The sequence below is a fragment of the Odocoileus virginianus genome, chromosome 6, assembly GCF_023699985.2.
Source record: "Odocoileus virginianus isolate 20LAN1187 ecotype Illinois chromosome 6, Ovbor_1.2, whole genome shotgun sequence".
Taxonomy (NCBI): Eukaryota; Metazoa; Chordata; class Mammalia; order Artiodactyla; family Cervidae; genus Odocoileus; species Odocoileus virginianus.
This window is the reverse complement of record NC_069679.1, coordinates 18,397,524-18,424,149: the sequence shown is the minus strand read 5'-3', so window position 1 is coordinate 18,424,149 and position 26,626 is coordinate 18,397,524. Positions and strand designations below refer to the sequence as shown.

The following is a 26,626-nucleotide window of genomic DNA, read 5'->3' as shown; positions in this document are numbered from 1 at the left end:
CCCACAAATTAAACAATCTTACATTTATTTTATGTTTTAAGGGATGACTTTATCTTTCAAAAGAACTTCAATAAGCACCAAAAGGTACTTATTATTCTCCTTCAATTCTTCTGAATCCCACTTCACCCTTTTATTAGTCTTCCTGGGGCTACTGTAACAAAATACCACAGAATGTATGGCTTTGACAACAGAAATTTATTTTCTCACAGTTCTGGAGGCTGGGAAGTCCAGGATGAAGATGCCGGCTGATTCAGTTCCTGGTGAGCACTCCCCTCCTGGCTTGTAGACAGACACCTTCTCACTGCGTCCTCACATGGCAGACTGAGAGAGCAAGCTCTCTGGTGTGTATTCTTCCACAGACACTGACCGCAGTGTGACAGCCTTACCTTCACGACCTCATCTAAACCTGACTACCTGTCCCCACAAAAGCCCCAGGTGGCACTAGAGGTAAAGAACCTGCCTGCCACCGCGCAGAGAGACATTAGGGTTCGATCCCTGGGTCCAGAAGATCCCCTGGAAAAGGGTACGCAACCCACTCCAGTATTCTTGCCTGGAGAATCCCGTGGACAGAGGAGCCTGGTGGGCTACAGTCTGTAGGGTAGCAAACAGTCAGACACAACTGAAGTGACTTAGCACACACACACACAAAAGCCCCACTTCAAATACACTGGGAGTTAGGGCTTTGACATATGAATTTTGGGAGGACATAACAGTCCATAACAATTCTCCTTATAAAAAACTCAGGCTATAAAACAATGCTTTACAATGGAACCAACTGAAGCTTTTTAAAAATTAGCTCATAAAAAATGCCACAAAGGACCTGGATTGGTCATTCAGATCCTGGATGTAGAGACAGTTTACCCCACTTCCAACATACCTGAAATTGACCACCAGATGAATCCAGATTTACCAAGCTTGAAGAAACATGTTACGCCATCAGGGATATATCATTATGACTCACACTATGGTTGTCATTCTTATTCTTTAATGGATCTGTGGGAATGGCAATGCTCCCAACTCCCTAAGCAAGTGCTGGAGGCAAGTGCTATAATGGGAACCTGTTAAAATGTGAATTTCACAACCGTCCTCTTGAAATGAGAAAGGTAGTTGATAATGAAGAACGGCATTACTAGCCAGTCTCTTCTCCCAGCACCATATTAATTCATGTCACTGCTGACAGGGGCATTTCATGACACTAAACAGCCATGAACCAGAAACAGAAAAAACTGTAATCTGCACAGAAACGATGCAGAAACCCAATCTGCACTAACAAGGTAGGATCTTACCCCCCCAAAATATATATATATATATTTTTCTGATAAAGGGGTTTGAAAATGCAAACAGACAAAATGGAGAAAAAATTTTTTGTCCTGTTAAAACCCTATTACTGACATGGAAATAATTGTACCATGAATGGTATAATAGTAAGGTGTTCCTTTTCAGGAGGCAATAATGATAGTAGAGTTAAATAACACAAATAACTAGAGATTGCAATAGAAGCTCATTTTACTGAAGCTGCTAAAAGGCTTAGGAGCTTTTTTTAAAAACACTGGGGGAACTGGTTGAACCAGTGAGGCTAGCCGAATAGAATTATAATAGAGACACTGTAAAATAGCATAGACCAAAAACTTCAGAGGTAGCTGTAAAACTTTTTCCTTTAGAGGGATGCGTTCTCACAAATCCGGTTGTATGAACAGAAGATTTCTTTGTTCGTTTCAATCCAAATGCAGATGCTCTGAAGAAAATGGCATGGAGTATTAGAAACAGCCAGCTGCTTAGACACTTAAGGGCTTCCCTGGTGGCTCAGCTGGTAAAGAATCCACCTGCAATGTGGGAGATCTGGGTTCGATCCCTGGGTTGGGAAGATGCCCTGGAGAAGGGAAAGGTTACCCACTGCAATATACTGACCTGGAGATGGACTGTACAGTCCACGGGGTCGCAAAGAGTCACACATGACTCGGCGAGTTTCACTTCACCAGACCCTTCAAGAGGTGTTTGGGGATGAGAGGGGAAGACAAATGCCAAAACTGTCCAGTGGCACAAATTGTAAAAGTAAAGAAGGCAACTCATACGACTTGTGGAATCATGGTTTGCCTTCTCATAGTTTCTTTAATTAAAATAACTTGCTCAAAGCCACAAAGTAAAGGAAGTTTAATATTTATTTTTACAGCTTCAGTATTCCTATTATTTTCTAATTCAAATTTCTCCCAGTGGGGAGGAATACAAGGAGGCTCTCAAAAACTAATGATTGTTTAAACTACTGTGTAAATTCAAACCTTGTCATTTTAGAGCAATGAAACAGTCTTAAGTTAGTGGTTCTGAATCCTTGCTGCAAAGTAGAATTACCAGGAGAGCCACACAAAAAACACTGATGCATTTGATCCCCCCTAAGCAGACGAATGGAGAAGGAAATGCAACCCACTCCAGTACTCTTGCCTGGAAAACTCCATGGACTGAGAATCCTGGTGGGCTACAGTCCATGGGGTCGCAAAGAGTCGGGCACAACTGAGAGACTTCACCAAAAAAAAAAAAAAAAAAAAAAAAAAAAAGCAGATGAAGTAAAATCTCTAGGTGTGGCCAAGAAGTCGGGATTTTTTAAGGGCTCTCAAGGTGAATCTCTGAATCATTCTGCTTTTAGGTTTAAAATCATGTCATGTTATAATTAATAACACTTATTTTTTTCTAAATCCAAAAGTGGTAGCTGCATAATGCAGAGAATTAGGAACACTATGGGAAATACAATTTTAAAAAATGATCTGAAATCCCATTATTACTTTATGTGTTTAGAATGTCTGTTTTCTTTGAATATACCATCTATGAAAGAATAATATGCAAAAAAAACTAGAAGTTACTGTTAGAAGTAATCTAGTATAAGTCCCTTTATTCTATATATGAAGAAATGAAGGCCAACAGAGTTCCTTCCTCTCTTAGGAGTTCATTTGGAGTCAGGATTAGAATATAGGTTTCCCTTTACTTTTCTTGCAAAACACATTTTTGTGCACTTGGATCCATACAAGTTTTATTACAATCTTAAACTCCATTTCCATAAAGAATCTATTATTTCTCATGATATTCTAACAATTTTAAAGAATATCAGTCAGATCGTTAGAGTGACTTCACCTTTCTCTTGAATTCGAGCACACAGGTAGCCCCCTGTGTTCTACAGAACACTGATTTCATTGGAAACAGAGGTAATAAAAAAAAAAAGAGAGAGATTTCTCATTCAGGCAGATTGAAAAACAAAATGAAAGGAGTTTCTTTACTGCATCACTTCTTGTGGTTTTAGTGTTATACTAATAACACTAAGAATCCCTGGGATGTATGTGCAGAATACAATATCTCAAATTTATTTGACCTTGGAACCTTTCCTCCGTTCAATCTCAATAGCTTCATGTTCTTTGGAACACATTTCAGCAAATAACACTGTGAGATTCCTAGAATAAAGAAATAAATAGATCTGTAGTATCCTATTAGGGGCTTCCCAAGTGGTTCAGTGGTAAATAATCCATCTGCCGGGCAGCAGACGCAGGTTTGATTCCTGGATCAAGAAGATCCCCTGGAGGAGGAAACGGCAACCCACTCCAGTATTCTTGACTGGAAAAATCCCATGGACAGAGGAGCCTGGGGGGTGGGCTACAGTTCATGAGGTCGCAAAGAGTTGAATGAGACTGAGCCACTCGGCATGAACATGAGCACTCTAAAAAATTTTATACCAAGCAGAGGAGTACTTTAAAAGGGAAGGAGTGTATGATTCGAAGGACAATGGCAGCAATATTGGTTATAAAAGGGGAAGAAAACAGTAAACAACTTAAATACCCGGTAATAGGTTTAATTATGATATAGGCATATAATTAAATATAAAACCCAATCACTAGGAAGAATGTTGGAGATTAGTGATGCTAAAAAAACACAGGACTTCCCTGCTGGCCCAGTGGTTAGGAGTCAGACTGCCAGTGCGGGGGGACACAGGTTCCATCCCTGCTGAGGGGAGATCTCACTTGCCAAGGAGCAATGAGGCCCCTGCACCACAACTACTGAGCCCATTCCCAGCTACTGAAGACGGCTGGGCCCCAGAGTTCTTCCTGCACAAGGAAGCCACTGCACCGCAACAGAAGAGTAGCCCCTGCTCCTCATAACAGAAAGCCCAAATGCAGCAACAAAGACGCAGCACAGCCAAAAATAAATAGATAAAATTTAAAATAAAATAAAAGACATGGAATGCATTTGTGGCAAGCACTCCATTTAAACTCAGAACAAGAATTGAAAGCAGGTACTCATGAAAAGGTTTGAAAACAAAGAATCTGACTTGCCCCAAAGTCACACAATTAAACAGTGAAGCCAGGACTCAAAGGGAAACTGAATCTCAAGCCCAAGAGTCTGAAAACGCCCACAGGCCTCCCAGGTTTTGTGCAGGGCAGGGATAGAACTATCTACGACGCATTGTTACTTTGAGAATTAAAGAACAGAATAAACACAAAGCTCCTAGAATACAGTGGACATTCAATACTCAGAAGCCACTAAATAACTCGCTCAAAGTTACACAATGCGTGGTTTCACCACGCATATAAAGAGATCATACGGATATAAACAGAGATTTGTGGTCCCAAGACAGCGTAAAAGTTGCAGAAGCCCTTGCCTTCGAGGCATTCCTGGTAGCTCAGCTAGTAAAGAATCCGCCTGCGATGCAGGAGACCCCGGTTGGATTCCTGGGTCGGGAAGATCCGCTGGAGAAAGGCTAGGCTACCCACTCCACTGTTCTTGGCCTTCCCTGGTTGCTCAGCTGGTAAAGAATCTGCCCACAATGCGGGAGACCGGAGTTCCATCCCTGGGTTGGGAAGATTGCCTGGAGAAGGGAAAGGCTACCCTCCCCAGTAGTCTGACCTGGAGAATTCCATGGACTGTATAGTCCATGGGGGTCGCAAAGAGTCGGACACGACTGAGCGACTTTCATTTTCACTTCACTTTCTTGGCTTCAACCTCTAACGCAGAGTCAGTATAGACTCTCCTCTGTCCCATACACCGCACCTCAGAGGTCAGGGAACACCCAGATAGTCTCTTCAGAAAGCAGAGAAGGCGCAACAGTCCCTTTAACACCAAGCTCACTCACCAATTGGCTGCTGGACAATTTCCGGGGCGGAAGTGACGTCTATAGTTACCCGCCGGAAATGACTTACAGAGTGAGCCCAAGAAGTCGCCGACGACTTTGGGCTGGAGATACGGCTTCGTTTGATCCAGAGATACGGCTTCGTTTTGATCCAGAGCTTTGCCGCATTGGTAGGCGGCCGTTGCCATGACGGCCCAAGGGAGCCTGGTGGCTAACCGAGGCCGGCGCTTCAAGTGGGCGATTGAGCTGAGCGGACCTGGAGGAGGCAGCAGGTGAAATGCTGGGCAAAGCTCGATATCAGAGCTTTCATTGTATAACTACCCCAGAGGAATAGGACCTGAGCCCTCAGGCACAACTCTGTAAAAAGACGACTCCTGGGGAGCTAACGGCTTCTGTGCCGTGGAGGTTTCTTTGTCCAAAGGATGCTTATTTCATCCCTCCCAATAGGCCAGGATCTGACGAAACCACGGGAGGGCTTGGTCTAGTATAGGTAGATGCATCTGAGGATCTTTATTCCTATAATGAGAACAGGAAATGTGGGATATGAAGTGTGGGAGGCTACAGCCTTGGTTTTTTTTTTTTTTTTTTTTTGGTTTGTCTGTAGGGGCCGAAGTGACCGGGGCGGTGGCCAGGGAGACTCGCTGTACCCAGTTGGTTACTTGGACAAGCAAGTGCCTGATACCAGCGTTCAAGAGACAGACCGGATCCTAGTGGAGAAGGTACAGAGGTATAGATGTAACCATAGCCCTTGGGCCAATTCTGAGCTACACACCTATCTCTTCTTCCAAGCAGCACATGGATATCTTTCTTACTGAAGATGGCCGTTATCCCGAATATTTGGTAGCTAAACTGTTTGAGATAAGTGTTACATTAGTTGACTGTATCAGCTCCAAAAGTGCTAATTGGAAAAAATAAAAGACGGTTGAACATAAGGTATAATAAAGTAGGTTGAAAATTATCTATTGGGGCAGCGCGTTCCAGTTGAAGTCCTTTTTCTACTCTGGTACCCTTATACCACTCATCCAATCTGTCAGAGTAGTCTGTTGGTTCAAATAGATTGAAAATCTTATAATTCTTATTGCTTTAATCTATCATCCTGGTCTAAGTCACTTCATCTCCTACCACTTTCCCTTTTGTTCACTCCTGTCCCCAGAATGGCCTCCTTGCTGCTGCTTAAATATGTAAGGCACCCTGTTTCAGGCTTTTTGTACTTGTTCTTCCCTTTTCCCCGATTCCTTTATGATTTGCTGTTTCATCTCCTTTATGTTTCTCAGATGTTACTTTTGTAGTGAAGTCTATCCTCATGGCACTCCCTGTCTTATTTTCTTACTTTATATTTCTCCATATCATTCATATATTTTATTATCTCTTTTCACTGTTGTTAAGCTCTATGAGAGCAAGATGTTTGTCTCCCAAGTGCCTGCAACAGTGCCTGGCACTTTTTTTTCCTCTCAGTCTTAATACTGCTTTTCAAAAAGCCCCTTTGGCTTTCTTGATGTAGAGCAAATTTCATTAGTTTCTGCTCTCATTTTGATTTCCTTCCTTTCCATTTCCTTGGGTCTAATTTATTCTTCTTCTGATTTCTTGAAATAGATGCTTAGATACTTTTAGTCTTCTAATATGTATGTAAGGGTGTAAATTTCTCAAAGCTCTGGGTCTTACAGTTTTAATATATGGTATTTTTGTTGTCAGTTAATATTTCTATTTTCCACTGACATTTCTACTTTGATTAGTGGATCATTTAGAGCATATTTGTTCATTCTAAGACATAGGAAAAATTTTCTAGTTAAATTTTTGTTACTGATTTCTAGCTTAATTACATTATAACCAAATAATATGCTCTGTATAATTTGAATTCTTTGAGAGTTATTGACATGTTCTCCATGGCTCAGTTGTCAGTTTTTGTAGATGTCCCATCTGTGTTTGAAAAGAATGTAAATTCTGTATCTGTTAGGTGCAGTGTTGTATGTCAGTTGGGTTAATGTCATTCACATCTTACACATCTTGATTTGTCTGTTCTATTAATAAATGGGCTGTGCTGATCTACCATTATGTGGATTTCATCTAGTTCTTCAATTGTAGATGGGACAATGATAGGTGCAGAAGTATAAGAACAAAAGTAGGGAAGTCTTTTCTTTACCTAAAGTCATGGGGAAAAAATGGTATCTGGAAAACCCATAGGGAAAAACATAAAATAGTGAAGATGCCTTATTTTTAGTAGACGAGCAAGGTTCCTGTGGCAAAGTGAGAGAAGGGCAGAGGTGGTGGACTTGAGGAGTTAGCTCAGAAGCAGAGAACTGGGAGTTGTGTTCATTTGACTTTAACGTCAGTGATATGATAAATGTGGAACTAAGGATAGTAATCAGTGGTTAAAACTATGTTTGTTTTAGCGCTGCTGGGACATTGCCTTGGGTCCCCTGAAACAGATTCCTATGAACCTCTTCATCATGTACATGGCAGGCAATACTATCTCCATCTTCCCTACTATGATGGTGTGTATGATGGCTTGGCGACCCATTCAGGCACTAATGGCCATTTCAGCCAGTAAGTATTCTTTTTTTTTGCCAGTGTTCTTGAAATAGTAATCCACCCTAACTAAGCTTTAAGAATCCCAGGCAAATTCTTTGGCAAAACCCACTGTAAATCCTTGGCACAGCTTGCTCTTGGCTAGTTGCAGTAAGAGTGTGTGCAGGGTGGTGATGGCATGGAGGGGAAAATGGTGCTTGTGGGTTTTTATTCACCTTTAATGGTTCTATTTGCTATCTTAGTATGGGGCTGTTTGTATTATTTATATTAATATATGGCCTGGTTCATACTGAAAAAAGTTGTTTTGGTTTTTGACACTTTCTGTTACCCCAACAGCTTTCAAGATGCTAGAAAGTTCAAGCCAGAAGTTTCTTCAGGGTTTGGTGTATCTCATTGGGAACCTTATGGGTTTGGCATTGGCTGTTTATAAGTGCCAGTCAATGGGACTGTTGCCTACACATGCATCAGATTGGTTAGCCTTCATTGAACCCCCTGAGGTAAGGCAAAAGGAAAGTTAAATTTGGGGCAGCTCTAATGTACAGTAAATAGCTGACCCATTTGATGGTGGGGGATCACAGTTGGTATTAGAGCTCACTTCTTATCCATTAGGAATTTGAGAGTTGTTATTCTTAAAAGATAAAGTAAAATAGAGCTTGTGGTTAAAGTAGTAGGTACTCAATTCAGGAAGTTATTTCAACACTCATTCACCATTAACCTATTTACTTTTTCATTTCTCAGAGGATGGAGTTCAGTGGAGGAGGACTGCTTTTGTGAACTTAAGAAAGAAGCACCTGGTACCTATATATCTGGATTCTTTATGCCCAGTGGCTCCTTCTCAGCTTATTAACCCTTAACATTATCTCCTGCTGAAAAGAACCAAAAGCTCTTTTCTCCATGGTGAAAGACTATGTATCACTACAAACACAAAAAACTATACCACAACTCTTGACTGAAAATAAGGTAGAAAACTTTATTTATGTTTCCAGTATAGAGCAAAACAACAAATAAAACCATGACTATGTAAACAAAAGAATGGTTGCTGCTAAATCAAGAACCACAGCAGCATTTCTTTTTAATAAATTAAATGCTTGAGAACAATACTTAAAAAAGTTGCACACGTTTTCCTTAAATCTATTCTCCTTAATATTTCACTTCTATGTAACACAAGCTGGGACATAAAAATTCTGTTGGAGATACTTATGGAAGATGTGAATTCAGATCATACATGATGAAAAGAAGATAAACCAGACCAAAAAAGCGCATAAAATGCTTACAGTGTAATTGCTACTTTAATATCCACAAAAATGGATTTTTAACACGTTTGGGGAAGTAAAGATTGGCAGGATCACTGGGGCAACAGGAATCTGAGGCAACGGAAGATATAAAGTGGTGATCCCCCCCCCCCCCCCCCCCCCCGAGAGAACTGGGAATCTGTTAAACAGATGCTGCGATTCAAAGTTCAGTTTTAAGATAGCTATGCAACGCAGAGGGCCAGCAATTAGAAAATGAATATTGTCATAACCTGCCCTGGTAAAGTCATAGCTAAAGCTGGATCTCATTCAAAAAGCAGGATGATATCTTTCCTTTTTTTTCTTCCTGCTTAAAACACAAAGCCCCCGCCAAGATGCATTCTCTCGTCAAGTTTTCAGTATTGCTTTATTTGCAGTGATTAAGAGACAAGACACTTTGCAGACAACATAAGTGACGTATAGACATGAAATGCTCTAGACAGAGATGAGTTTAAATCTGGCCCAATAACCACTTCCCCATGTAACAGTGATTGTTTTAGGGGCGCAGTAGGGGCTATATTAGCAGCCACTAATTCCATTATACCTTTAAAGGATTCTTACAGAGCTCCAGCCACAAAAAGCTCTTCTAAAAACTAACCTTATTTTCTGCCCACATTTTTTTCTATATGAAAAAAAAATACATATACATATATCACTTTGGCCAGAGGGGGTGTGTAAATATAAAGGAATTCCTGGGCAAGCTGACTTTAGAGCATGGGTCTTTAATAGCTTGGGTCCTCGGGGACTTGTTCTGCTACTGCTGGACTCAACTTAGCAATCGAGTATTGCAATGGAAGTTGTAAACAATGCTTCTACCCTCTGCAGGAAGCAGCAGGAAAAAAAAACAACAAAAGACTTATAACATGCTACCTGACTACGCTTGGACATTTAAAGAAGAGGAAAAGGAATAAATCAAAATGACTCAAATTTCCTAAGTCATATTGAAGGGTTTTTCTCCTCTGTCCATAAGGGTCAGAATAGTCTGCAGACCATGGAGCAAAGCAGCTTGCTCCATATCCTACTGGTAATCAAAGAGTGGCACTATTTATCATTCATAAAATGAATTTCAAAAGCAGCTATGAATACAGGCAAGATAGTTTCTTGAAATACCCTATCTAACCTGTAAAATAAATGAAGACGTCACATAAATAACCACTCAGCCACAGAGGGTAGCTTCCCTATGCTTGAAAGTCAGATGTTTTGTGATCATTAAGTTAGAAAATAAGCAAAGTTTGCACAAGTATTTTTTTGACACATTTTGAGCTTTCTGAAAATGAAACTGAAATAGCAAAAGACTATTAGCTTGGATAATTTTTTAGTTCAGATCCAAGTTTCTGCAGTCAGAATGAATTGAAAAAAAAAAAAATGCTCGTAACTTTGAGCACTGAGGCGCATGCCTCAAATCTTCACTATGGCTTTGGGAATAAGTCCACAGGTTTCTTAAAGAAGTTTCTTGAATCAGGCCATTGCCAATTATACACCACTTCAGTGAAGCAGGTAAGAATAGCAGCAGCTCAGTAACTTTGGCACTATGGAAGGAGTATGGCTCTAAACTTCAAATTCCACTGCTGGATTCCCCCTTTGAAGGAAAGTCCAAAGGTTTAGGGAAGGATTTTTGCCAGTCTTCCTAGCGTTTGTTCCTATGATTTTTGACATGTGCCTATAACCCAGAGGACATAAAAGGGAGAAGGAAAGGAGGATCTGTTGGTCAATATGCATTATCATCTATATTTCCTGGATAACAGCTTATGTATTTTGCCCATTATCACATAGGTAACTACAGACTATTTATCCAGATCTTGATAGATACCTTTTGGAGTTCCCTTAGTTTGTCCATTTGAAAAGAACCTGAAAGAATTTTTACTCAACCTTCTAAAAAACAATTTCCATGGTAACAGTGCCTGTATTACAATCTTAACCACAGAATGGGTTTTGAAAAACAGCTGAAATATACAATACCGTATGTGTACCTAAACGTATTTTGGGGGAATCCTGTTTTGGAGGAAGTAGAGGCTGCAGTTTCACGTTTCAGTTTTTACATATTAGTACCCTAATATAAAATAAGAGCCCTGGAGAGCAGTGGATGCACTGACAAAAATTTTCATCTTGGCCTGCCACAGTTACCTACACGAAGATGTAAGATCCCCGTGTACTTGACCATGAATTCCTTAGTATGATGAGGCTGTCTCTCTCTGGCTGTCACCCCCATGGTGTCATCATTGAATCATGACTTCTAAGACTCGTCTTTAATGTTAGATGTGTACTTGTGTATTTGCCTTTTGACTTCAGTTGAATTTCTAGCATCTTTTTTACCAGTTTATTTTATTGGTTTAGTCTGTTTATCCTAACTTGCCTTCATCTGGTACCGGCATGGCTTGTAGGACTTGAGCACTGTTCTGATGTTGAGGGAAGATCTGCTTCTTTAAGGACAGCAGGTCATACGGTAGCGAAGAACAGATCGGTTTGTACTTTCCTGCACAAGGACTTGAGGCTCAGCTCGTTAAGAGTTCAGCGTGATGTATACAGAATACAGGTCTCCAGGTGATGTGAGTGGTAATGAAGAGCTGGCACTTCCGTGGAGGACAGAACCCTCTCAGAAGGTGAAGCCAAGCAGAGTCATTCAGGAGAAGATTTTATGAATAAATGGTGATCACTTCACTGCCACCACCTCGGACAAGGAGGACTCGCTCTAGTCCTTCAGTGAGTACTTCTAGGAACTCCATGTCTTCCGAAATTGTCAAGGAGACAAGTGAGGAGGAAAAGAGCATCATGATCATCTGAGTTAATCTGACTACAGAGCTGAAAAATCAACAGGCTTTATTATATAGTCAGAACCAGAGAAGTCTGAACTCTCGATTCAATTCAGTTCTGTGAAGTTACCTGGGGATCTAGTCTCTTGGCATAAATTATATTAATGCAAAACTCTTTCCCACTTGTTAAGATTTTTTTCCTGTTATTTTAAAATGGGGGAAACCCACAAGTAGTAATGTGTTATTAGTACACAATAAATAAGCCAAAAGGGAGAAAAAGCCACAACAGGATAGCTTGTAAGATTCCAAGAGAATATCCAAGTAATTTCCAAGTGCAGCTCCTGGAGTTACATTTTTTCCCTGCCACTTTTTTCTTTTTTTCACTGAAATACAGATGATTTACTCTTTGTTTTCCTTTAACCTCTTTTACTTAATGGTACTTGTAGAAATGGACCAGTCTTTGCTGTTTCAGTGCTAAAGCGGTCCCATAAAAACAGTCCTGGAATTAGAGTCTGAGGATGAACCCTTGTCTTTTCCCCTCAGTTGGAGGACGTTCCCCTTTAACTGCTTCTCCCCTAACTTCATCCAAAAGAGAGAGACTTTGTGAAGTGGGAAGAGCCTGGAAAGGGGAAAGGATATGGTGTTCCATCTCTAGGATGATCAGAAATGGTTCTATATACTGAATATTAAAAGTCATTGTGCAGATATACCACCTAAAAAATCTGTTTAGGGTTCAGAGAGAACATTACACCCAACTCCCCTGAAGAAGCATAGTATCACTAGTTAGTAAGGATCCTTGCCTGAGACGTTTAACAGTCTTCCCTTCTCAAGAGGGGAAGTCAGAGACAGTGACCTTTATAGTTACTTAGTGCTTCATCTAAAACATTTTAGATTTTCCCTACCAGCAATTCTGCTCTCAGAAAGGATACAGTTTTCATCACCCTCAGGGTTTCGGGGTGGCCCTGGCATATTTAACAAAACCAGCTTTGCTTCATGGGACTTGTTAACGATAACCTCGTTGAGCTTCACTGCTGTATGCATACGCCTCACATTGGACTGGTCCCTGGAAAGGGAGGGTGAGGGGTTAGAAACAGAAGTGGGTTATGGCAAAGAGAAAACTAAGGCATATTGTCAACTCTAAAAAACTTGAGATATTAGAGGTTTTTTGCTTAGAGTATGAGTAACATAATGAACAAATGACTGCCTTATAATATTGATATCATGGGTTTTCTCATTCTGTGTTTGCTTGTTTTATACCAGGAACACAGTATGGACAGGAAGAAAGATGGTTTGTGTACAACATTAATTGGTGGCTGGTATGCATAGGCAAACAACAGAAAGAAGGCTGGATCTGGGGTGAGATGAAGACTAGATCTCATCCTGTGTCCCCAGGCAAAGTCCCATCTGTGGCACTAACGGGGACACTCTGTTAGGTCTGAGTGGGAAGCTTACGGGCGCATGTTAAGCAGGTCCTGGAACCCTTCCATTGACTTGGCCTTCTGCCCCCGAGACGCCATGTACTTGTCTTTGGTCCACGTCATGTGCACCTTCTCCTGGTAAGTCTCCGTCTCGTCGTCCTCGTCAGAGCCGATGCTGGTCAGCCGTAGCATTGAGTTCCGGTCTTTCACCAGCTGTGCCTGGGGAGGCCCGACACAACTACGATCCTACACCCGTTTTCTCTCATGCATCTTTAATTATTTAAAAATGTGGCTACTGTAGAGTAACTACTAAGGCAAGTAAGGAAGAGCCTGTCGTGCTGTGAGAATACCCCCATCCCCTCAGGGAAAGGCCTCCCGGGCCGGGGCGCGGCCGCGGCCGCCTCACCTCGCGGTCCCGCTCCGTCTTGGACAGGCGCATGTGCCGCAGCATCTGGGACCGCTGCTCCATCATCAGCGTGCGCTCGTAGGTGTATGCCGAGATGTCGCTGTCGTGCTGCCGTGCCGACCACGCAGGTGAGCACAAAGGAGCGAGAGACACGTGCTTTCATTTCCACTCATTAAACCAGAGCAACCACCACAGTATCAACCTGGGTTTCAGTTTTTGTTCAGTCACTGAGCTGCATAATACAATACTGTGGCCTGCAGATCAAATCCAGAGCTCTGAGTCTTTCCCACAATCTAACCATTACATACGTGTTTTCTTGAAACACAAAACACAAAATCCTGTTATTTTAATACTGCCAGCTTATTAAAAAAAAAAAAAAAAAACGCTATGTGTGACTTTAGCATGAATATATGAATAGAAACTTAAACTAGAAGAGATTCTAGAATGACAAGAGTGGGACATGGGAGAAAGGTAGCTTCTCTGATCTCAAACTCAGCTTTCTCACCATCTCTACCACTTCCACCTCTGCCTCAATGCGAAGGTGATACAAGAAGGTGGCCAGGTCCTTCTTCATCTGAATACTGTTGTCTTCTAGCTGGGCTACTGTGAAGATCCGTATGCTGCATTTTCGCCACACCTGAGAAAGTACCATATATACATGGGAAATTAAATGCAAGGAAGCAGAAAAAGCTACTCAAATGGCATTTTTGCCTAGAACAACCTTGAATAGTATCAGGGTATTTGTTCCTAGCTTCTTACTTGCTATATTATTGTACTTGGGCAAAAGTTTGACTATGGAACACATTAAATACAGTTTAAAAGAGTTCTTATTTAATAACAAGAAAAAACTGGCCAAAATGGAAAAGACAGAATGTGATACATTAATAGATGCTTTAGTCAGCATACCAATGACACTGTGCAGACTATTTATTTTTTTTCCCTGTGGCAAAAAAAGTGTATTAAGGAAGGAACAGAAAGAACAGAAAAAAAATACCTCAAGGGAGAGGTGGGCCAAGCCAAGACAGACACTGGCTATATTTACTATTTTAAATTTCAGTTTTACCAAAGGCTGAGCAAGACACACATACCCCTTAGGTTTCCAGCACTTTACTCTCTTTTTTTTTTTTTTTTAACAGGACATGTTCACTTGTTAATGTTTTTTCACAAGGGCTCATATGGAGCTTAATAAACTTGCTGAATTTCCCTTGGAGATGGTTAGATATCAATTACAAAGAAAACTATTTCTCATAAGGTTGAATCTGGGATCATGGAAGGCCAAAAATAATCCCCAACATTTCTAAGCCCCAACATTATAGAATGAAAGAAAAAAACTGTCTAGTGAACCAACCAGGACAGAAGTTGAGGGAGAGAGGCTTTTTTAAAAAAGGTGTCAAAATACCTTATGCTGTTTCAGTAGGAATGGTAATAGCATGAGCATCCCCCCATCATGCACAATCCACCACACATCAATGTTGCCCTCAGAAAACTGCTCCACGTTGCTGGGAAAGAAGGAGATGTTTTTAGCCACCAGCAGGGCCAGATGGGCAGCAGTTGTCACTCGAACTGTGCCTAGAGGAAAAATAGAGAATTGGGATAAGCAGAGATGAATCTTCAGGCTTGCCTTGCCTCCTACCATGTCAGCAAAGAAAGGGTAATGGCCTTTTAATAGTCCTTTGAGTAGGGTGTCCTGGTTAAACAGTAGGTTATACCAAATCAAGTAACAAAAGTTATTAATAAAGATCTGAACAGCTAACAGAATTAGACTGAGAACCATAATTTATATCACGAGCTGTATTCTGATTACTGTATTTCTAAGTGGGAGTATATGAATTTGGGAGATTTTGATGCTGAAGAACATTTCCTCCAACTCCTGAGAATGCCAATGTGGAAGATCACACATGGAAATATGACAATTTCAGAGATAATTCCTAACATAAGACTTGGCAAGATAAACAACTGATGAACATTATGTGAGGCTGGAGGAGGTGAGAAGAATTAGTTGTTACTACGAATAGTTATTTGTGCTGTCTGCTCAGTCATTCAGTCATGTCTGACTCTTTGACCCCACAGACTATAGCCCACCAGGATCCTCTGTTCATGGAATTTTCCAGGCAAGAATACTGGAGTAAGTTGTCATTTTTTCCTCCAGGGGATCTTCCCAACCCAAGGACTGAACCTGTGTCTCTTGCATCTCCTGCATTGGCAGGTGGATTCTTTACCACTGTGCCTCCAGGGAAGCCCAACAGTTATTTAGGTGCCCTTATAAAGGCTATGTTTCAGCAATGGCAGAATTTCTACTGTAGGAGGCTAGAGCATGGGGTCAGAGTATATCCTCTATTTGGGCCCTCAAAATAGTACAAGAAGTGCTTTGTACCAATAAAAGTCTTCCAAGCTCGAGCATCTTCACTCTGGCGCCAGCCATTTGGCCATCCCATCACCACTGTGTTGTGCTTCATGCCCCCAAGGCCACATGACTGGATGAGGTGGGAAATGCCCTCCCTCAGTTTGGCGGCCACCACCAGCTGGGAGAATCCTTTCACCTTCTCTGCCTCCATTAGATGCTTTATGGTCTGAAAGAGAGAACCAGAACCTCAAAATTGGATTACTTTATCCTGGGTCTTTTAACTTCTTACTTCTTCTCCATATTATATTCCCCTCCACTTTCCAAACTCTGCATAAGATTGTATCTCATACAGAACAATTTAAAAAGTTTAATTTATCCCAATGAAATTTTATTATCCTTTGCTTTTTCACTTTCTAGGTGCTTACTACACAGGTAGATAATTGTCTACATGTAGCTCCTCTACATTTCCCTCCCTTCTGCTTTTCTTTCTAACATACCAAACAAATTGACAAAGCAAATATTCAGTATTCCTTAATGGCCCAGGGTTAGTGTGAACATAATCTTCCTTCCCCAGTGTCAGTCTTGCACTGACTCATATTACTAGAAATTCAATATGAAGATTCAGTTTCACTTCAGAATTTTCTCAGGTATGTTTTATTTTTTTGTTTCTATTTCCACATTTCTTTTGATATTTTAATGGTGATTATTAATGACACTTGTATTTCTTTTACTTCACTCTTGGTGGAATGGTGACGGGAATAATGGTATGGAAAATGGATATGATTTTCCCAAAGGCACAGAGTAAGTCAGGGTATATCTACATTAATCCGTGTCTCTTGATTTCCAGTACTGTGCTTTTTATTTATTTTTATGATCATTCTGGACTAATGTTTCTTCAGCACTTCTAGTTTTAGTGTTTCAAAGCTAAACATTTCATTTCATTCCAAAATGAAATCCAGTAAATTAAAAAATTTTTTTTATTACATTTACTTGTTTGTTTACACTGTGCTGGTAAATTTTCACTGCAGCACTCAGACTTCTCTAGTTGTGGCATGTGGGTCTAGTTCAATGACAGGGATTGAACCCTGCCCCTCTGCATTGGAAGCATGGGGTCTCGAAGCTACTGGACCACCAGGGAAGTCACTCAGTAAAATTTTTAAAATGCAACTGAAACTTCCCCAGGGTAGTTCTATCTATTGCTTATAATAAATATTAGAATGGAAACTAATTTCTTCTTCAGGAAGAACTTTAATTCCCATAAGCTAATCAGACTTGGCAAAAGAATCCTGGTTCTGCTACCATGTATTAAGATTAGTAAAGAGGAAGAAAATGTGCTAATTGCTCCTTGGTGTCACAACTAGATTGAGAGAAATTATCACCATGGTTCAAGGGATGATTTATTTATGTGACTTCTCTCAGGGCTGAGTCAGTTTCTGGAATCTGTTTGGAGATGGTGTATAACCTTGATAGTCTTATAGTTTAGAAAGTTTTTAAATGGGAAGAATAAATTATCTTCTGGTTCACCTCATTATTTGGTGAATATGACCATACAAGTCAGCACAAGAAGGACACCTCCTAGGTTGCTCAGGAAAGGGATCAACTTAGAAATCTGAGGTCTTGTGATTCAGCTGCACAAAACCATAAGCTAAATTACATTCTACTAGGTCATTAAGCCTTGACCCTTACCTGCTCAGCAGCTAACGCTTCACCGTAATTCTCCAGGAAGTTCCCGACGATGACAGAGCCCACAATTGTGAGACCCTTCCCTGCCTTAAGCTGTGAGGCAAAGGTGAGGAGGCGAGGATGCTTGACGTGGAGGTCTTCATCTAGCTTCAGCAGCACAAGCAACTGAGGCCTGCAGGGAGGTCGGCAGGGGGACGGTGGGATGAGAAAACACTGAATCTGAGGACAGAATGACAATCCTCCCCTTTAACTTAGGAGATCTGTATAAGACATGTAATTTGACAGAAGGAAGAGATTAGAGAAAATGAGGAGGCTATATAATCATTCTGAATTTTTTCAGTATTATCTCAAATTGATCAGTCTTGAAGGAAGAATGAAAAGGGTAGAAGTCTAGATCATATAACTAAAAGGTCAAGGATTTAGATCAAGGATTTAGAATCAGTCAAAACAGGTCCATTACATGAATTCCTTGGGTCACATGATTTCCTTATGCTGTAATCAATGAAGTACACAACTCTGTGTGGCAATTCTGTTGATTTTTTTTACCTCCAGTTTTTAGTGTGTGGCGGTCCTTCCTCCAGCCTAAGCAAAGCAAATCGGGCTGCACTGAGGGACAGCCCGCGTATACCATCACCCCATTCTTTCTCAGCTCTGAGAGAAAGAGGCGAAAAGAGCAGAGACAGATTTAAAATCTAGCAAGTACAATTTCAAAAGCTGAAGTTTACTTTATTTAAAAGTAGCATACACACAATGTAGATTAAAACTTGTATTAGCTACTTCTCTGATGCCCACTACTAACACAATGAACCCACTGTATGCAGATCAACACCATCCTCTATGAACACACTGCACTGTACAACAGTTCAGAATAGAGGCTGAGAGGGTCACTCACTTGTCCTGCGACGTAACTGTTGAAAAGCAAGAATGCTAAATAGCAGTTTGGCTTAGGAAATTACTACAGATCCAAAGTTCAAGTTATTTCAAATATAATGCAGAGAAAGCAAAACTCAACATAATCTAAATCAGAGTGTTATTTATTCCTAATTTGGGCAAGTTGTTAATGAAGTTGTTACAAAGTTATTCAGGACCAATTTCTTTTTCATCTCAGACACAATTCCTTGTCTGAAGAGATAAGCAAGAATATTTATATTTGTTTAATACTAATCATTATTATTTCAGTACCTCCTTTTATTTTTTCATTGATACATATTTTCTCAATAGGTTCCCCTTATGATCAAAATTTAGGTAGAGATGAAGTTATCTGGATCCCTAACGTAACTTTCACTGGTATGGCTCTAACCAAACTAGCCAGTTTCCATAGTTTTAGCATCAATCAAGATTGTATCAACAGACTCACCCTTGGTACTCAATGTACTTGTAGATCATACCAGCTATTACCATAGCTACGATGGCATAATACCAGGAAGAAATGAACATCAGAGCCAGACAGATACTCATTCCCATGAAAGAGAGTGCCCTAGAAAATTAAAGACAAAAACAAATAAAAAATGTTTTTTCTAAGCAGCTATAAGAGAAGCCTGTGATAGAGGTGCTTCTTAAACTGGTGAAAACATTTTTTAAAACTCCAATATGTTGTAGACAGAACCTCTGTAAAATGCAGTAAAATTGAATTACGAGAAAAAAATGTTACATGTTTGGATGCCGTGCCAATGTCAAATTGGTATAAAAGTTTCTAAACATTTTTTCCCGTGTGTGTGTGTGTGTGTGTGTGTGTGTGTGTGTGTGTGTGTGTGTGTCTGGCGGGGGGCGGTGAGGGGGGCGCTGTGCCATGAGGCAAGCAGGACCTTAGTTTCCCCACCCAGGGATTGACCCCATTCCCCCTGCAGTGGAAACACATAGTCTTAACCACCGGACCACCAAGGAAGTCCTTTTTTCTTAGTTTTTATAGTTATCTATCATGGATTGGCAACAAGCAATAGATCTGCACTGAGCCCCAAAGCATCCTTGAAAAGAAAGTGAAAGTATTAGTCGCTCAGTTGTGTCCAACTCTGCAACCCTATGGTCTGTAGCCCACCAGACTCCTCTGTCCATGGGATTCTTCAGGGAAGAATACTGGAGTGGGTTGCCATTCCCTTCTCCAGGAGATCTTCCAGACCTAGGGACTGAAACCATGTTTCCCACACTGCAGGCAGATTCTTTACTGTTTGAGCCACAGGGAAGCTCCTTAGTGCTGATGTTTCCCATTGCTGGAAAAATATATAAATGAACTGGGATGCTACAAAAGTCATCTGCAGTTACGAGAACAATTAACACCTACATGGCAAAGCAGGGATGGGATATGTAGTCAGAATTATTAATAACTCTATGATCTTTAGAAAAAAAGCATTTCATGTGAATATTTCTAAAAACTTTATGAAAATTTATTAGCATACCTGCAGAACCCACTGAAAAAAAATTTGCCATTAGTTTCCTTACTTTACATAGGGAACTTAAAAGAAAATAATGAAATTCTTGTTTTGATCAAATAAATTAGATAGACAACTACATTTACTGAAGTTGTTCTGTGTAAAGAATGAACCAAGTTGTATGACAAATTTCAAAGAACAAACAGAGCAGTTGTTAATCTGGGGAATATTAGATCCAATGAAATGAAAATATAGGGTGTAAAGAGAAAGAGGAAAAAAACAAAGGCAACTGGTAACACACAAAAAAAAACGTTCAAAATGAACATTAAATCTAGAAAGAGGATTAAGGGTATTAAGATCAGTTGATGATCTAAAATTGTGCCAGATAAAGATCACATCACTACCCACCCGTGGTAAGTGAAGCTAGAAAGGGATCAAGGAAAAAGTCAGCAAAGAGGAATGTACAAACAAGTATATAATAGGACATATTCAAGAACTTCTAGCTATGAAAGAAAAGAAATGGGATGGTGGCTAAAAATGTGATAGTTCCTTTAGGGACTGAGATGTGAACACAACAGCAACAGCGGTAGCAACATTTCATTAAGAGCTTTACTACATACCAGGCACTGTGCTAAGTACTTTAGATTATCTCAAAACAATCCTATGAGATAGATAATATGATTATTCCCATTTTATTAATGAATAAAATGAAATTTTCTGTGGTTATGTGCTTTGATGAAAGCTACAAAGCTAGGAAATAGTAGAGCTAAACTTGAACTTAGGTCATCTGATGCCATAGGCTCATACTCCTTTAAAAAAAAAAAAACTTACTAGAATGTGTTCTTTTTCTCTCTTTTAAAAAAATAATTTTATTTATTTATCTATTTATTTTTGGTTGTGCTGGGTATTAAACTTATTTAACTAATCCAACAAAGAAGAAATGAGAGCCTGAACTCTGTACTAAAAAAACACAGTAGGATGGTAGAAATTCATGTGAACACAGGAAGCTAAAAGAGACAGTATGAAATAGATGGCCAAGAAAAAAACTGAATTGAGAGTTCAGAATCTCCTAGCTTTCAAGTTCAATGATGAGTTCTCTCCAAATGTGGGGAAGAAGAAAAAAAGCAGACTTACCAGTGGTAATAGCGGAACCGGGGTCTCCAGTTGGGTGTTCGAAGCAACGTTTGCAAGGCACATGCCAAATTCACAAAGAGGTAACACATGAGAAAAAACCTGGCAGAATAAAAGAAGTATGAGGAATGATTATTATTGTAAAATAATTCTGCAGGGATTCCTTTAAATAACTAGAGAGCTTTGCTGTATTTAAGCCTTTGTTCTAGCCCACTAGCCTTTGAGTAAGACTAGAGTGTGAAAAACTTCACCTCCTCACAAACTTGCTCAACCTCCTAAGTTCTCACCCAGTGAAAGACACTACCACTTTTTATCCAGTTACTCTTGGGATAATACTCAGTTTTCTCTCCACTACTCAACCTTGTTCCAAGTGCACTTACCAAGTCCTATGGATTCCCCCTATTTAGAAAACTCTAAACTTTTCCCCTCTTCTTTCCACCTCTACTTCTATCAGCATAGTTCAGGCTCTTAATTCTCCTTGTTGGATTAGTTAAATAAGCTTCCAACTGGCATTGGAAACTTCCAACTTCCAGCTCAATTTTGGCCTCCTCCTAACCTATCTTTTATACAGAATTCATCATTATGAACTAGAAATATGACCATTTTGTCCTCAAAGGATTACCCACTACTTTCAGGTCCTCTGTGATCCATCTCTGCTTACTTCCCTGCTCTGCACTTAACCCTACCTGCACCTTCCACTCTCAAAGTCAGACTTCCACTTCTCTGAATGCACTGCACTATTTCATCTCTCAATTCCTTCACACACATTCCCTGCCTGAAATCTCTTTCACCCCTTCACTTCATGATATAAGCATCACTTCCTCCAGAAAACCTTTCCTGATTCTCAGTCCAGTTAGGTGCACCACTGTAGAGCTTATAGAGCATGCAGTGTTCACCCTGACCACAGTATTCATCACACTAGACAAGGATCACTGGTTTCTTTATCTACCATCAGTTCCCTAAGGTTGTGTCTTAGTCATCTTATGCTTATCCTCAGCATACTGAAAATAACCTAGGGGGCCAGAAAATACGCTAAGCTTTAAAGAAAGTTTTCCCCATCGAATTATCATAGTATCTGTTTTTTGCAGAAAAGTATAGGAAAAAAAAAACTTGGGAGGAAATTCACAATCATAACTGCTAACATTTAGCACATCTTGCATATTTACTCTGTTTATTATGTTTTTAAAAACATAGATGAAACCACACTGCACCTATCATTTTTTTCCCTAGCCACACTGCATAGCTTGTAGGATTTCAGTTCCCTGACCAGGGATTGGACCCATGCCCTTGGCAGTGAAAGCATGGAGTCCTAACCACTGGACCGCCAGGGAATTCCCATGAACCTAGACTTCACATATGCAACAACAAATGAAGAGAATAACTGGCTCTTACATGGAAAGAATTGGAGCCACGAGATCCAGGGAGGCAATGAGGATTCCCAGTTCTGCAATGGCAGCCGTTAGAAGTAAAGCCCAGGTAGGTTCCCCATTGGCTTTGCTGTGACCAAAAACCTGTACATAGAAGTGAAGTATCAGACAGATAAGTGTGGGAAAAGCTTGAGGAAATGTTCCCTTATTCCTCTATGCTACAGTTTCAGAGATCTTTAAGATAACAGCATTACAACTGTGGTAGCTTTTAAATACCTTTATTACACTCACATATAAACTCATACTAGAGATTTAGAGGGCTATACAGAGTCTTGTGCTAAAACCCATCTTCATATTATATGACCCAATAATTTCTAAGCCTATGAAGCTCAGTTTCTCCTAAAACCTGAGAAAAAAGGAAGAGGGCATAGAATAGGGTCACTCACCCTCAGAAAGGGTATGATGTTATCCTTGGCTATAGCCTGGAGAAGCCTCGGTGCTCCTGTGAGACTCTGAAGTCCAGCCCCACACGTGGAGAAGAAGGAGCCAATAACAATCACCCACGGGGAAGGCCAAGATAAGGTTCCTACCACCAGATTGCCTTTCACAGCATCTCCAAACCTGGGAGAGAAATCAGAGTGCGGACGTTTCACCTGGAAATCACTTTAGATGAAAATGCTAGACAGACATTCACTCAATTTTTTCTATTTATAATTTTTTATGCTCACAGATGAGAAGAAAGGAAAAATACTAGTAGTCTGTATGAAGGAAATGAGGAAAGGAAGTTTCAAGCTTTTATTTAGAATGCCAATCAGATACCCTTATGTCTCATAGAGAAAACAGAAACTTAAAAACTTTTTATTATTTGCCCTCCTTTACTTTTAGTCTTAGTTTCCCAACATCTCTTATTGAACAGGAAAATCCTCAGTATTCAGACAAATTCACTGCTTTTTTGAAGAATACTTGTTACACCATATAGAACAAGATACTGGCATCTCTTTTGGGGACCTATATATATGTATTTTCTATTGTTAGTTGTGATACACACCTCAGGTGGGTTTTGAGTTTATAACGGTCTTGGTGCTGTATGGGATGACCAGACATAATGGTAGATAGATAGGTGGCTGTTACAAAGAAATCAATTACTCACTTGTCTCTGAGGACAACACCTTCAATACATGCACCAAAAAGGACAACGTTGCTTAAATCTAAGACACTGAGAGTCAAGGAAACTGCTTTTCACCCTCTAAGATGAACATAAACATAACATAAACATAAACATAACACTCAGGATATTTCTATCAGTAAAATGAGTGGCTAAATTGACTAATCTCATAAATTCTTTCTAGAGTTTTAGAGGTGAGATAGGTAGATTTTCTGGGTTTCCCTTGTGGCTTAGCTGGTAAAGAATCTGCCTGCAATGTGGGCAGATTTGAACCTGGGTTCGATCCCTGGGTTGGGAAGATCCCCTGGAGAAGGAAAAGGCTACCCACTCCAGTATTCTGGCCTGGAGAGTTCCACGGACTAAGTCCATGAGGTCACAAAGAGTCAGACATGACAGAGCAACTTTTGCAGGTAGATTATCTGGTATGGAGTGAGGCGGTAGAAAGCAGATATCTTTATTACCAGCATAAAAATACTGATCACCCTTGTTCTATGGCTGTTCCTATGACTAAAACTCAAACTGGATCCATCAAAGGATACAGACAAAGGAGGTGGTCAGGATGGCAAGGATAGTGCCAATGGGAATGGACTTTTGAGCATCTTTCAGATCCCCAGATCTGTTCGATCCTGCCATGATGCCTTTAAAAAAGGAAAAAAGAACAAGTTAACTTCTTTAGTTCCTGGACACTGATATTTGTATACTGCTATCAAAGACTAGAGGAAAATCTAGGAATCCTGAGAATATAGCTTTATCGCCTAAGAAAAATCCCTTCCTGGGTCTGATCACCTATAAAACAGGCAATGGCCCATGTGCTTACCTGTGACAGAAGGAAAGAAGATGCCCACCAGAAGAGTGAAAGAGGTGGTGATGTCCACAAGGACATACTCATGGTTTAAGCTGCCTAAGACATCGGAAGATTTGGCTGAGGGCTTTTCAATGATCTCTCCCTTTGGTAGATAATTACTCCAAAGATTCTCTGCAGTGGGAACAAAGGGTATAAAAGCAGTAGCAGTGTGGAAAGGACTGGATAATTTTCTAACCAACAGTATTCTAAATCATCTAAATCATCATTCTAAACCATCATTTATATGGTTCTTAAGGTATGTTTGCATCTATAGAGCAAAGATATATGCACATACATATCATATAGTAAAGCACACAAAAATAAAAACCTAATGCCCTTTCTCATCTGGTTCAACTGTAGTTTGATGAATACTTTGGTATGTACAAATACAGTTATGTTTATCAATGAAAACTAGCAAAAGTTAAACAGACTAAGCTGAATGCCCTTATAAAGTTTATTTAAAAAAAAATTAGGTATCAATGCTAACACCTTAGTGTAAACTTGCCTACATGCAAAGAAATTTGTGGACCAGACAGTTAAGACAGAAATCACTTAAGGAAAGAATTTCAAAAATTTAGATGAGTCAGGAAAACACATGTGGGTTTGATGACATTAAAGTAATTCTAGCTGTCGCGTTGGAAAAACTGACAACTTTACAATGTGTTGAATACTTTATTATCTTATGCTTAAAAGTCATTTGTTCAGTTCTGCTTTCAAGAGCAGTAAATTTTAGCAGACAACGCTACAAAGATGTCTTGGAAAAGGATAAATTCATTAACAGAAAGGCACAAAGATGTTGCATTGAGTTGTATGCTGAGTTTAAGAAGGGAAGTGGCACTCTGGCAGTTGATGGGTAACAGAAGAGTAAGAAATGTGTCCCCCCATACCTATCAATATGGGTTGAATGCCCCAACCAAAAGACAAAGGCTGGCTGAATGGATACAAAAACAAGACCCCTATATATGCTGTCTACAAGAGACCCACCTCAAAACAAGGGACACATACAGACTATAAGTGAAGGGCTGGAAAAAAATATTTCACGCAAACGGAGAACAAAACAAAGCAGGAGTCGCAATACTCATATCAGATAAAATAGACTTTCAAATAAAGGCTGTGAAAAGAGACAAAGAAGGACACTACATAATGATCAAAGGATCAATCCAAGAAGAAGATATAACAATTATAAATATATATGCACCCAACATAGGACCACCGCAATATGTAAGGCAAATGCTAACGAGTATGAAAGAGGAAATTAATAGTAACACAATAATAGTGGGAGACTTTAATACCCCACTCACAACTATGGATAGATCAACTAAACAGAAAATTAACAAGGAAACACAAACTTTAAAGGACACAATGGACCAACTAGACCTTACTGACATCTATAGGACGTTTCATCCCAAAACAATAAAATTCACCTTTTTCTCAAGTGCACACGGAACCTTCTCCAGAATAGATCACATCCTGGGCCATAAATCTAGTCTTGGTAAATTCAAAAAAATTGAAATCATTCCAGTCACCTTTTCTGACCACAGTGCAGTAAGATTAGATCTCAATTACAGGAAAAAAATTATTAAAAATGCAAACATATGGAGACTAAACAACACGCTTCTGAATAACCAACAAATCATAGAAGAAATCAAAACAGAAATCAAAATATGCATAGAAATGAATGAAAATGAAAACACAACAACCCAAAACCTATGGGACACTGTAAAAGCAGTGCTAAGGGGAAGATTCATAGCATTACAGGCCTACCTCAAGAAATAAGAAAAAAGTCAAATAAATAACCTAACTCTACACCTAAAGCAACTAGAGAAGGAAGAAATGAAGAAATGAAGAACCCCAGGGCTAGTAGAAGGAAAGAAATCTTAAAAATTAGGGCAGAAATAAATGCAAAAGAAACTAAAGAGACCACAGCAAAAATCAACAAAGCTAAAAGCTGGTTTTTTGAAAAAATAAACAAAATTGACAAACCATTAGCAAGACTCATTAAGAAACAAAGGGAGAAGAACCAAATTAACAAAATTAGAAATGAAAATGGAGAGATCACAACAGACAACACTGAAATACAAAGGATCATAAGGGACTACTACCAGCAGCTCTATGCCAATAAAATGGACAACTTGGAAGAAATTGATAAGTTCTTAGAGAAGTATAACTTTCCAAAACTGAACCAGGAAGAAATAGAAGATCTTAACAAACCCATCACAAGCAAGGAAATCGA

General features: G+C 39.8%; 2 protein-coding genes across 6 annotated transcripts in view; one reads left to right on the top strand and one right to left on the bottom strand.

Moving 5' to 3' along the window:
- The first annotated feature begins 5,163 nt into the window (after nt 1-5,163).
- On the top strand, nt 5,164-8,663 carry EMC4 (ER membrane protein complex subunit 4). Of its 3 annotated transcripts, XM_020904099.2 has the most exons (5): nt 5,164-5,376; nt 5,709-5,823; nt 7,495-7,648; nt 7,967-8,127; nt 8,369-8,494. In XM_020904099.2, the coding sequence occupies exons 1-5, from the start codon at nt 5,291-5,293 to the stop codon at nt 8,402-8,404; spliced, it is 552 nt and encodes a 183-aa protein (XP_020759758.1). In that variant the 5' UTR covers nt 5,164-5,290; the 3' UTR covers nt 8,405-8,494. The 3 variants fall into 3 exon arrangements, with proteins under 3 accessions (XP_020759758.1, XP_020759759.1, XP_070325042.1); XM_020904100.2 differs by lacking the exon at nt 7,967-8,127 and having other exon boundaries at nt 8,369-8,663; XM_070468941.1 differs by lacking the exon at nt 5,164-5,376 and having other exon boundaries at nt 5,748-5,831.
- Nucleotides 8,576-26,626, bottom strand: part of SLC12A6 (solute carrier family 12 member 6) — a 92,159-nt gene continuing 74,108 nt past the window's right edge. For all 3 annotated transcript variants that reach the window (XM_020904093.2, XM_020904092.2, XM_020904094.2), the window contains 16 exons: nt 24,367-24,525; nt 24,089-24,187; nt 23,535-23,592; nt 22,831-23,005; nt 22,410-22,528; nt 21,021-21,119; nt 18,878-18,997; nt 18,067-18,171; nt 17,524-17,692; nt 15,868-16,063; nt 14,893-15,062; nt 13,999-14,130; nt 13,494-13,601; nt 13,122-13,306; nt 12,599-12,732; nt 8,576-11,644 (listed from right to left, as the gene is read on the bottom strand). In XM_020904093.2, coding sequence (XP_020759752.1) covers nt 11,553-11,644; nt 12,599-12,732; nt 13,122-13,306; nt 13,494-13,601; nt 13,999-14,130; nt 14,893-15,062; nt 15,868-16,063; nt 17,524-17,692; nt 18,067-18,171; nt 18,878-18,997; nt 21,021-21,119; nt 22,410-22,528; nt 22,831-23,005; nt 23,535-23,592; nt 24,089-24,187; nt 24,367-24,525 — 2,120 coding nt within the window. In that variant the 3' untranslated portion in view covers nt 8,576-11,552. The remainder of the gene's footprint in view (nt 11,645-12,598; nt 12,733-13,121; nt 13,307-13,493; nt 13,602-13,998; nt 14,131-14,892; nt 15,063-15,867; nt 16,064-17,523; nt 17,693-18,066; nt 18,172-18,877; nt 18,998-21,020; nt 21,120-22,409; nt 22,529-22,830; nt 23,006-23,534; nt 23,593-24,088; nt 24,188-24,366; nt 24,526-26,626) is intronic.

What these genes read in the sequence shown, in the direction of transcription:
- EMC4 (XM_020904099.2), top strand. Translation starts at nt 5,291, where the DNA reads ATGACGGCCCAAGGGAGCCTGGTGGCTAACCGAGGCCGGCGCTTCAAG. An exon ending in ACCGGATCCTAGTGGAGAAG is followed by an intron (nt 5,824 to 7,494) that starts GTACAGAGGTAT and finishes TGTTTGTTTTAG; the next exon opens with CGCTGCTGGGACATTGCCTT. An exon ending in CCTTCATTGAACCCCCTGAG is followed by an intron (nt 8,128 to 8,368) that starts GTAAGGCAAAAG and finishes TTCATTTCTCAG; the next exon opens with AGGATGGAGTTCAGTGGAGG.